The sequence below is a fragment of the Rattus norvegicus genome, chromosome 5 (assembly GCF_021556685.1).
Source record: "Rattus norvegicus strain SHRSP/BbbUtx chromosome 5, alternate assembly SHRSP_T2T, whole genome shotgun sequence".
In the NCBI taxonomy this organism is placed as follows: domain Eukaryota; kingdom Metazoa; phylum Chordata; class Mammalia; order Rodentia; family Muridae; genus Rattus; species Rattus norvegicus.
The window spans coordinates 22,067,193-22,078,929 of NC_141538.1; the positions used below are offsets into that span (position 1 = coordinate 22,067,193).

Genomic DNA, 11,737 nt, shown 5'->3' on the forward strand with positions numbered 1-11,737 from the left:
AAGCTGAGGTAAGTCAGCTGACTGGTGAGTGAGTAAGAGCGTCCCTGAAGCCTCTGTTCTTCCCCAAGTCCCATTAGAGTGGCTGCACCTCAGGACTCATTTCCTGACACTGCAAGTCTGTTTATCAACTGACAAGACAAGACAGTCCTTCACCCCAGGCATCGTCACTATTACTTCCTATGACTAGGTTGCTAAGCTGGTGTCCACCCTGTGGTTCATAGTTCTCTGCCTTACCTGGTAGCTTGGCCCCTCCTCCCAGGAGAGCGGCACACTCAGCAAGGGCGTGTTTTATAGCATTTGCTTCGATCAGAAACATTTTCAAGTGGCAGGCACCATGCTGGACAGAGTGTGGTCACGGAGTATGGTTGCCATATACCTCCATGGCTTCCTTCACTCGTGTGTTTTATGGGGACTTTAGCTTTCCTAAGTGTCACTTGCATGTGTTCTGTGGGAGTAAAACCTGCCTGGTGGCTGTCATTAGGGTCAAACATGAATTAAGCGTAAAGGCTGTAAAACAGAGTAAATGCTGAACGAGTGGTGATTATTATCTCTCTCTAATAGTCATCATCATAATCATCACCACCACACCGCCACCACCATCATTATCACCACCACACCACCACCACCATAGCACCACTACCACCACTACCTCCACTACCATCATCATCACCACCACACCATCACCACCATCACCACCACTACCATCATCGTCGTCCTCATTGTCATCATCATCATCATCATCATCATCATCATCATCATCATCATCTACTACCTGAACACAACACAACAAAACCATTTCCTGGTCAAAAGGGTCCTTTCTCACTAGACACGGTATCTCCAGTAGCTGCCATACCAGTGACTTTTATGTGGTGTTGAGATATAGGAAGTGAGAGGCTTGAGCTCTTCTCTTGGGATCCCTGGGGACAGGTTTGATGTATCTAGCTGACAGTTCTTTCTGTACTGCTGAAAGAGGAAGAGGATATCCTATGAACAAAGCATCCTCCTAATCTAGACCAGCAGAAGCTGGGTCTGGTTTCTTCCCGCTGCTATCAAATATAGCCAGATTTGCTCTGGCTACAGTAAAACCCTTTTGATTCTAAATGTTGGTTGGTTGGTTGGTTGGTTGGTTGGTTGGTTGGTTGGTTGGTTTTTAAAAGCCAAATAAAGAACACTGTAGAGTTGGGGGCTGAAGAGAGGGAACGAATTTTACAGACTAGGGTGGTAATACTTGGGAGCCTTTCGCTTTGCTGGGGTGTCTGCTAATTATTGAGCTCAGCTCAAGCTACTTTAGGATTTCATCTCAACACCAATATCACTGTCCGGAAAAGCGCTGTAACTGGAATAGAGATCCCAAGTACACAAGGCTTGTTCAAGACTGTGACTGCTTCAGAGAATCACCTCCAAACACTTTCAGCAGGTGCCCAGCTTGAGTAGATGTGCCTGGAGCCCTCCTAGCAAGTTCTTGGAATGATCTTAGAATAAGCTGACCCTGGAAATCCATGGCCAAGCAGGAGAGGGAGCTGAGCCCTGAGTCGGGATTTTAGCCAGCTTCAGCTCTTTGCACTCCTGACCTAGGGTCTATATATTTACTAGACTGTTAGCTAGGTAAGCATGGCCTAGCATTTCAAGAAGGCTCTGTTACTAAGGAGGACTGGAAAGAGGCTCAGAGAGCATCAGTAATGACCATGCAATTGTTTGTATCCCTTTGGGGTTCTAGAACCTTGCTGGCTCATTTCAGCAAGGCACGTCTCTGTCTCCTTAACCCAAACATTCTATCCAGTTGTGTAACAGCTTCTTGGCCCATTCTTCTGCTTAGTCCCAGCATGCTCTGCACTCTTGCCTTGCCTTTAGTAAGTTTGGTTGAGGTTGGCGTGCCAACAAACTATGAGAAACTGAAGCCTGAGTCCTGCCCCAATAACGTTTGCCTCAGTCCCTTGTGTTACATCACCCTCTGCCCTCTATGCCATGCCCCACTGGTCCGGTGCAGAGTCTTCTAGAGGAAGTCACGAATGCCAGCATGCCCTTGCCAGGGCATTCACACCCCACCCCACCGCCTTCGGTGGGCTTCCTGTTGAAGCTATTTTGAATATTTCCAGATAAGGGCGAGCATCTTCTGTGCGCCTAGGGCCGTTGAGAGTAGGGAAAGCAGAGGCCACCCAGCTGTTGCTATCTCGACCAGCCTCATATTTTCCCCCACCATGCTCTGGTTTCTGCTCTATGTGCTTACCTATCGTCAGATGTGTGCAATGTTTTACAAGGTCAGCCCCCCCATGTCATCGTGCTTCCTTTGTACCAAGTTGAGAGCTGAATGCAGGCAGCACATGCAGCTCACCTGTGCCCAGGGAAGTGGCCACATGAGATGGGCACATGGACAGAGTGACGAGCCATGGAGATGCACTCCTCGGAGAAAGTGCTGTGCTACAAAGGCTCAGGGAAAAAAAAATGGCCTCTCAGCCCAGACCTGCAGGATGAATGGGCCACATAACGGGGGAGTGAGGTTTGAGGGTGGTTGCCAAGAGGCTGCAGGAGGAGTCATGGTGAGGAATCAGGAAGATAAAGCAAAGCCAGGTCCTGTAGAATGCTACCAGCTCCTGGTAGCATTATTAAAGTATTTGGACAGTGTGCCTGGGTGCCCATAGGGAGTGAAGTTCTGGGTTGACTAGACTTCAAAGTAGATCTGGGGCACTTTGCGTATTCTCAAATTGTTGTGACCAGAAGAATGACACCTACAAATCCTGTGTGCTAGCAACATAGCTTCCTGGACCCTACCTAGTTCGGGGGCTGGAGAGATGGCTCAGCGGTTAAGAGCACTGACTGCTCTTCCAGAGGTCCTGAGTTCAATTCCCAGCAACCACATAGTGGCTCACAACCATCTGTAATGGTATCTGATGCCCTCTTCTGGTATGTCTGAAGACAGCTACAGTGTACTCACATATACGAAATAAATAAATAAATCTTAAAAACAAAAATCAAAACTCTAGCTCGTTTTTCTGGAGGAGATTAGTGACAGCAGCAAAGTTGCACTCGAGTGAGAATAGAAAAGATATACAGTGCAGCCTTTGCCTTAGAGGCGTTGATTATCTGGTTGCTGTGGCAACAGTAAGCCCCCCCCCCCAACAGAAAACAATGGTAAAGCTGTAACCCTTAGCTGTGAGTAGTGTTTGTGCAGACCAACGCTGCAGGACAGGTGAAGAGAGGTTCAGGATGGGACTAGGAGGACTCCAGAAGAGGACCCAGGATGAGGCCTGGAAGGAAAGGAAGTGCTAACCAGCTGCTCCTTTGCTAAGCAGTAGAGGTTGAAGGGGCTTGTGCGGTCTTCACAGTGTGAGGTAAGGAGGCTGCTGCTGCTGGTGATGGAGGAGCCTTCCCAGATGCAATTTACAGCCTCTGGGGGACAATTCACTCTATTGAGAAGTCATCCTAATTGAGGAAGCTTCTCTTAAACACATACACACAAATACACAGACAAGTACACAGAAATACACACACACCACAAACATGCACTCCATAAACACACGCAAGCACACATACATGCACACATAAATACACACAAGCATGAGCGTATGCGCACGAGTACACACACACACACACACACACACACACACACACACACACTTTCTTCCTTCCTTATCCTTGACTGTGTAATTTGGTGGCACAATCCTTTAACTGATTTTTTGAGCTCTGCCACATTTCCTACCAGCACTAAGTAGTACCTTCTCCTCTCTGGGCTGTTGTCTATATGAATCCTTCATTCTGCCTCATATTTTTGCTTTGTTGCCAGAGTATATTCTGTTCGTCCTGAGGGACTATGCTCAGAGGCTCTGGAGAGCTGGCCCCACCTCTTCCTTAGCAAGATCCTGACAGAAAGGGTCTTACTAACAAGCGTGTCTCTCACGTCCTGTTGCTGGTGCCTTGTATTAGCAAATCACTTTCTTCTCTTCTGTTGTCTTAGTTCTGGTTTCTACCACAAAATACCATGGACTGGATGTTTCCAACAACAGGCATTTATTTCTTAGAGTTCTAGGGACATCCAGAAAGAAGCACCAGCACATTCAGTATCTGGTACAGGCCCATTCTCCTTACAGCCTCTTAATAGCCATGGCCACCCAAGGTGGAAATGATTAGGAAGCTCTCTGTGGCCTCTTATATAAGGGCACCAAGTCTGCACTGCCCCCCAACCTAGTTATTTTACAACTACCAACACATAAGGATCATATTGAGGGTCAGGATATCAATATATAAATTTAGGGGACCTCACCTAAGAATCTAACATGACCTCTGTATATCAGCATGGGCAGGTTTTACAGGTCTTAAAAAAAGCTTTCACACTGTTAAAAATGCTGAATCTATTGTTATTTAAAAAACAAAATGTTACCATGGGGCTGAGATGATAGCTGAGCAGTTAAGGCCGTGAACTGCTTTTAGAGAGGGCCCAGATTCAGTTCCCCTCTCTCATGTTGAATTATCTCAACTGCCTGCAACTCCAGCTCCAGGGGATCCAATGCCCCCTTCTGGCCTCCAAGAGTACCTGCATGCAATGTTTTCACTGAGACACAAAAGACACACACACACACACACACACACACACACACACACACACACACACACACACGGACCGACACGAACACACACACACAAAGAGATAAATAAAAATAAAATAAAAACTTTTTTTAAAAAAGTTACCATTGTTGGAGATGTTAGGGACAGACTTTAAAAAGAATTCTAAGGGTGACTTTAGCACTATCTTAAAATTTTGAAAAACTAGTTTTTTTCTTGATGGCCAACCATGACAGCCTCTCTAGAATATGAACATGACCCCCTTCTGTTTGCAGATTGCAGAAGGCATGGCGTACATCGAGCGGAAGAACTACATCCACCGCGATCTGCGAGCTGCCAACGTGCTGGTCTCTGAGTCTCTCATGTGCAAGATTGCAGACTTTGGCCTCGCGAGAGTAATCGAAGATAATGAATACACAGCGAGGGAAGGTACGTGTGCTGGGTTACAGAGGCCATCTTGCTGCAGGAGTGTGCTATTGCCCCCCATGATGATGCCCTCCCACTTTTCCACCCCCCAATTCTGTCCTGTGTTCTCTCGGTTCCCACCGACCTTGTTTCTACCTTCAAGACAGGGCATTGCTGTGTAATGAGGAAATCTCCTAGCTATGTATCTGACAGGTAGTTAATATACAAACAACTCAAAAAGCGACATAACAAGAAATATTTCATTATTTCTCTGCCTAATTTCATTTTTGTTTGCTTTTTAATAAAGCATCTACAAAAAAAGAGTCATCATTTTGAAGGGGAAAAAAAGGCTTATTTGGTACAATATTGAAGATGTGCCTCAATGGTAGCTTTCTGTGTAAGATCTGTCTTGGATAAGGCCACTCAATACTGTAACAAGATTCATGAACAGTAGTATCTGTCTTCTTCTTTGCTGCTTTTTGAGATAAGGGGGTGTTTTACTTTTTGGCAGTGGGGATTAATGGACGAGGGTCTCATCTTTGCAAGGCAAGAGCTCAACCACTGAGTTGTAGCACAGTCTTGCTGTGTAACCCAGGCTGGCCTCAAACTCTAAATCTTGCTGCCTCAGCCTCCCACGTGCTGGGACTACAAGTATGTGCACCACACATCCAGCCTTGTATTTCACTTAGTCAACACTAAATTTGTCAAAATTAAGATTCTTTATTTACCCTGTAAGGCAGATTTTTTTCCCCTCTCAAATAATAAAGCACATGTGCTTCCCTGGACTGCAGAGATGTTCGTAACACTTAGTCTATGCTGCAGACCACTGATGATGGGCCTCGGAGGTTCTGCAACTCTAGAGATCTTCTGTAAGGGTCTGAGCCAGGATCCAAGCCAGGGAATCCAGCTTTTGAGTACATGAGAGAGAATTGATTACACTGGTTTGTTGTCACCAACAAGCACTGAGTCTTTGAAAAATACCAGAAAGGACAAAGACCATAAAGAACATGTTAGAATGATACCAAATAGAAAGTGGTAACATGGAGATGCTCCGAGTCTCTGTATCTCTGTCCTCCCATCATGCACCACTGCTCCAGGCTGTCTAGAAACAATCCAGGAGTCAGTGATTGTGAGCCCAGCACACAACAGGTGTACACAACTGTCTGTTCTGTTCTTATAGGGACTACTAGCCTTAGTAAGGCACTGCAAAAGAAAATGCCTGCAAAGACATAGTAAAGATAATGTTTTCAAGCAGTGGCTATGAACCCCTAGCAGTTCCACAATGCTGGAGCTACAGACTGCGCCAAGTCTTGCTTTCCTCGAAGGAAATTAAATATAATTCTGGTTGTGGATCTAGTTCAGTAGTCAAATGTGTACTTAGCATTCATTCCGGCACTAAAAATTAAGTAGGTACATTTAAATGAAATAATAAATATGGCCACTCAAACTTAGAATGGACTTACTAAAGAAAAGCCTGAACTGTAGAGAAGGCTTGGTGTGACGTTTTGATACTGTATGTTTGGTTTCGTTTTCTGAGATGGGGTCTTATATTGATGTCCAGGAGTTTAAAGCTAAACTCCTTGATTCAAGAGATTCCCCTATCTCACCTGAGAATACAGGTGCATGCCAGCATACTAAACTCTAGATAAAATTTCAGCAACCCTTTTGAAAGGCCAACAGTGTAAGAAAATAGTACACCGCACCCTTTCCTGTTTAAAGTTGAGCTGATTACAGTGCCCCCTGGAGGTTCTAGAAGAAACTGCTTCTAACGAAAGGAGGACCCTAAAGGGAAGGGCAAGGGAGGTGACTCTGTTCGAATGACATTTGACACCATGTCCGTTTTGATTGTGCATGTATCTTTTCTATTCCAAGTAAATTACTTGAATTTCTTTTTAAAAAAAAAAGTCAAGGAAGAAAATTACCTCTAACCCATTAGCTTAAACCTGGAGTAAGAGCCCATGTCTTCCTCTTCAGGTGCCAAGTTCCCTATCAAGTGGACGGCTCCAGAGGCCATCAACTTCGGCTGCTTCACTATCAAGTCTGACGTGTGGTCCTTCGGAATTCTCCTGTACGAGATCGTCACCTATGGGAAGATTCCCTACCCAGGTATCACTTCCCCACACCCCCCTCCAGTGCGAGGGAAGAACCAAGCACCCCGAAGACAACAGTCTCGTCTACCTGTGCTCCTGACAGCTTGGGGTCGTTACCTTTTATGCAAATCTTGCTGAAAGATGCTTAGATGCTCCTTTGTCTCTACTCACTCTTCACCCTGTGCACTCGGCACTGCTCTGGGTGTTTCGGTGAGGCAGATTAGACACGAGTGTGCCCCTCTCTGCCAAAGCGGGGCTCCAGATGGGGCAGAACATGTACAAGGAACGAGGGTCTTCAATGTCTTCTGCTAGTGGTGAGAACTGAGGTTAAATATTGGGCTGGTATGGTTAACTTGAAAGGTCAGTTGGGTCTAACATTGGTTTGTGTGCATGTTGTTGACTTCTCAGCCTACCTGTGCAGCTCTTTCTGCCGGTTATGGGATCTGAGGACCTGAAGGAATAGGGCAGACTACAGTCGGATGCTTCAGAAACCTTATTTAAGTTTCAGTGTAGTTTTATATACAAATATAACAACAACAACAAAAAGGCAACGATCCAAGGAAGGTTGTGTGAGGTCAGAAAACCATGCAAACAAGCATCAATAAGCACATACTATATATTAACAGAGTAGCCCTTTCCCAGAACTTTCTCAGGACAGACCAATCTAAACACTATCGTCTGGCGCATACTATAGATTATAGTATATCTGGGAAAGCAAGGCAGAAAGCAGCATGCAGATTCAGTGTACACTGACCAGACTTGGTGCTATAGTTATGTTCTGCATCCAGCAAGCATAATCATGTCTTATAAATTGAGTGTAAATGTTTAACACAGTAGGCACGAAGCCATATCCAAGAACAAGCCAAGGAACAAAGTGCTCTTGAAGTAAAAGGCCCTTTTCCGTTTTCCCTGGAGCCTCTCTCACAGTTCCCCAAGGTATTTTCACTGTGGGTCATTCTTTGGCCACGTTCAGACAGTATGTGCATGTTAACATGAAGGAGTTATTTAGAAGCATGCTGGCGCATGCGTGTGTATGAGTGCCAATACACATGTATACATATACGTGCTTGTAGAGGCCAGAGAACAGCACTGAGTGTCATTGTTCAGTGCCGTCAATTGAGTTTGAGATAGTCCCTCAGCCTGGAACTTGCCAAGTAGGCTAGACTGACTGGCTAGTAAGCCCCAGAGATCTGCTAGTCTTACCTCCACCGCCTCCCAACCCCCACTCTCCCCCTGAGTTCGTATTACAAGTGTGTGCCAGCTTCCTTGGCTTTTTTTTTTAAAGATTTATTTATTTATTTTATGTACAGCATTCTGCCTGCATATGTGACTGCAGGCCAGAAGAGAGCACCAGATCTCATTACAGATGGTTGAGAGCCACCATGTGGTTGCTAGGAATTGAACTCATGACCTCTGGAAGAACAGTCAGTGCTCTTAACCCCTGAGCCATCCCTCCAGCCCCACTTCCTTGGCTTTTAATGTAGGCTCTGAGAATCTAATTCAGGCCACGGTGCCTATGAAGCATGCCTAGTTTTGCTTTTGCAAATCGATGCCTTCTTGACATGCATACCCGCTCTAGAACATACGAATTGAGATGCTCCAAGTTCCTTCTGTCCTAATTTGCTGAGAAAGAGGCACATAAAACACTGTGGTTTAAAACAGCGGGAGTTCCACACTATTATGGATGCTCAAAAAAAAAAAAAAAAATCCAAGAGATCAAGAGTTGGTAAGGCAGATTTCATCTGAGGTCTCTCTCGCTGGATAGCAGATGGCTGTCTGATCCAGTTGGCATTCTGTGGTCTTCCATGTGTCTGCAATGTGATCACCTCTTCTTGGAACGATCCCAGTCACATTGGATCAGAACCCAGCTACAGGGTTCATTTTAAGTTAATCATCTCTTTATAGACCTGATCTCCAATCACAGCCCCACTCTGGCAGTTAAGACTTCAATCTGTGATTTGAGGAGAACGTACCCCACCCCTGCAGCGTTGTGCCATTGAGCCAGGCTTCTAAACTCAACATGATCGCTTTTGTTTGTTTGGGCCTTAGGGAGAACTAACGCAGATGTGATGACCGCACTGTCACAGGGGTACCGAATGCCACGCATGGAGAACTGTCCAGATGAGCTCTATGACATCATGAAAATGTGCTGGAAGGAATCAGCAGAGGAGAGGCCAACCTTTGACTACTTACAGAGTGTACTGGATGACTTCTACACTGCCACGGAAGGGCAGTATCAGCAGCAGCCATAGTGGGCATGGAGACCAGCCCACTGGAGCTCATAGGAAAAGCAGCCGTGGCGGAGAATACCAGGACCCTCTGTGTTCCTGGTTCCTGTGGACAGGATGCATTAACTCAGGAAGAACATCCTGGACAGAGGATGCTGTTTCATACATGGGTGGCCACTGCTCAGTGGGACCACGGTCAGAATACAAACACCCCCTCTCTCCAATAAGCACACTGGCTCTACGTGGGCCGAGTGACTCAGGTTCAGAGACTTGCAACAAATTCCCAGATGCAACAAGAACTAAACTCACTTAGCGAAAGTAAACCCCGTGCACAGCAGATGCTCCCTTACCTTCTCAGTGCTTTGGCTTACTTTCTTAAAAACTACTAATCCAGCCTGTTGAATTTTACAGGCGAAGGCCACGAGCTTTAAAACATCTTCTCTAAATTCGAATGGTTTTTTTTTTTGGCTTGGGAAATTTGATTCCTCCTCACCTCCCACCTCACCCCCCAGAAAATGAGACGATTAAACATTTTCCTTTGCGGTAAGATCACTGGACCTAAGGCAGCACTCACTCCCCCTGCAGGAGCGCTGTGCGTGGGTGGGCACGCAGAAGGACCTTTGCTGAACTGGAGCCCTTTGGACAGAAAAGCCTCAAGTTCTGCCCTGTAGAGGAATGTTTGTAATGGTCCAGGTATTTCAGTCACAGGTTTCTCTCAAGGCTTTCCTGATGGTGTCCTTTGGGAGAAACGTAAGCGTCTCTCCTAGTCTGTCAGGACTTTATGAGACCCTCCAAAAATACAAAGCATTTCTCTCATTGCCTCAAATGACTTGAACATTTTATAAATCATATAGTATAGTCGTACTCTAAGGAAGTTAAAATGCCATGTTGGGGGCTATTTTTGTGACTCAGTAATCTTTTCTAAATTGTGTGGGAGACTATTTACACGTGAAGGTAGGAAGCAGGCAATCATGGAGAAGCCTCTGGTGACCAGAGCAGTTTCGTTACCTGGGTTTTTCCCCTGTAAACTCCCATTAGAAACTGCTGTGTCTGTCCCTTTCACTGGTGTTACTGTGTACATACCTAATATTTCTATTTTTGATTTTATTTTAATACACCCAATAACATCTTGAGGTCTTTGTCTCGTGTATCAGATTCCAACTCCTGTCCGTGCATAAGTAAGAGCCGGTTGGTGGGGAAAGGGCAGGGAGTCATTCTGTGCAGTCACATTGCGGGAGCTTGTGGAGTCTGCGCCTCCAACGCTGGCGTGTTTCCGGTTGGACGCTGGGGTGTTTCCGGTTGGAGGGCTGAGGAGTTGATGCCTGGATGCCCAAGGAACAGGCTTTGCAGGCACCTTTACTGTTGTAATCTGTGTGTTTATTTGAAGCTCTGGGTGCCTAGGGGAAGGGATTGAACGTCTCGTGTTTGTCCAACTTTAATGTGTGTTTTCCCTGATTTTTTTAAAATAGTATCCTTTCAAAGTATTCTAAAGCCCTTCATTCCCAAGTGCCCTGTTTACAAACATGGCATGTGCGTCTTTGGTTACCTGATTTACAATAGCGGTTTTCTGAGGCCCTTCCCACCCCGCACTCTCCACACACTCATTTCGGACTCCCCTGCATTGTCTACTTCATGGGAAGGAAGAGTGAAGAATCCTTAAAGTTAAAGAAATCGCTAAAACATGGCTCAGGATGCATTTTCATTTTCTCTTACTTCTCCCGATCCAGCTTCTTTTTTCCATTTCCATTTCTCTCCTATCGAGTATTTGATCCTTTCTTCCTCATGCTTGCTTCATCAGGAGATAGCAGGTTTGCTGGGGGGGGGGGGGGGACGGCTCAGTGTGTAAAATGCTTGCTAAGTCTAAGGATCTTCATTTGCACCCCCAGAACTTGTGTAAAACAAAAGGTACTTTGTGCAGTTTCAGTGTTCCTACTGGAGTGGGAGTCAGATACAGGACAGTCCCCAGAAGCTTGAGGTCCAGTTAGCCAGGCATATGCAGCAACAAGCAAGAGACCCCAAAAAGATGAAGGTGAAAAGACCAAAACCCAAGTCTCTGACCACTCAAATGCACACACACATCCATAAGTGTGTGTGTGATGTCTGTGTGTGTCATAATACATCACACACATATCATACACACACATATCTCACACACACATATATACACATCACCTGCACATCATCTACACATACACACAAATTACCTATCATACACACATATCTCTCTCTCCCCCTCCCTTCCTCCTCCCTCCCCAACCCTTCCCCCTTCCCCCACCTCTCTCTCTCTCTCTCTCTCTCTCTCTCTCTCTCTCTCTCTCTCACACACACACACACACACACCTACACACACACACACACACAGAGAGAGAGAGAGTTCTAAACTCATTTCCATCCTCGCCCCCTTTCTAATCAGCAGAACCACAGGGCTAAGATGTTGAATGAAATGAAATGCTCTTC

At 45.8% G+C, this 11,737-nt stretch overlaps 1 protein-coding gene across 6 annotated transcripts in view; it reads left to right on the top strand.

The window, feature by feature from the left end:
* Lyn (LYN proto-oncogene, Src family tyrosine kinase) overlaps positions 1-10,960 on the top strand; it is a 115,344-nt gene extending 104,384 nt beyond the window's left edge. For 2 of the 6 annotated variants that reach the window (NM_030857.2, NM_001111098.1), the window contains 3 exon segments: positions 4,833-4,986; positions 6,937-7,068; positions 9,102-10,960. In NM_030857.2, the coding sequence (NP_110484.1) occupies positions 4,833-4,986; positions 6,937-7,068; positions 9,102-9,304 (489 nt within the window). In that variant the 3' untranslated portion in view covers positions 9,305-10,960. 6 annotated transcript variants of the gene reach the window in all.
* Positions 10,961-11,737: the final 777 nt, after the last annotated feature.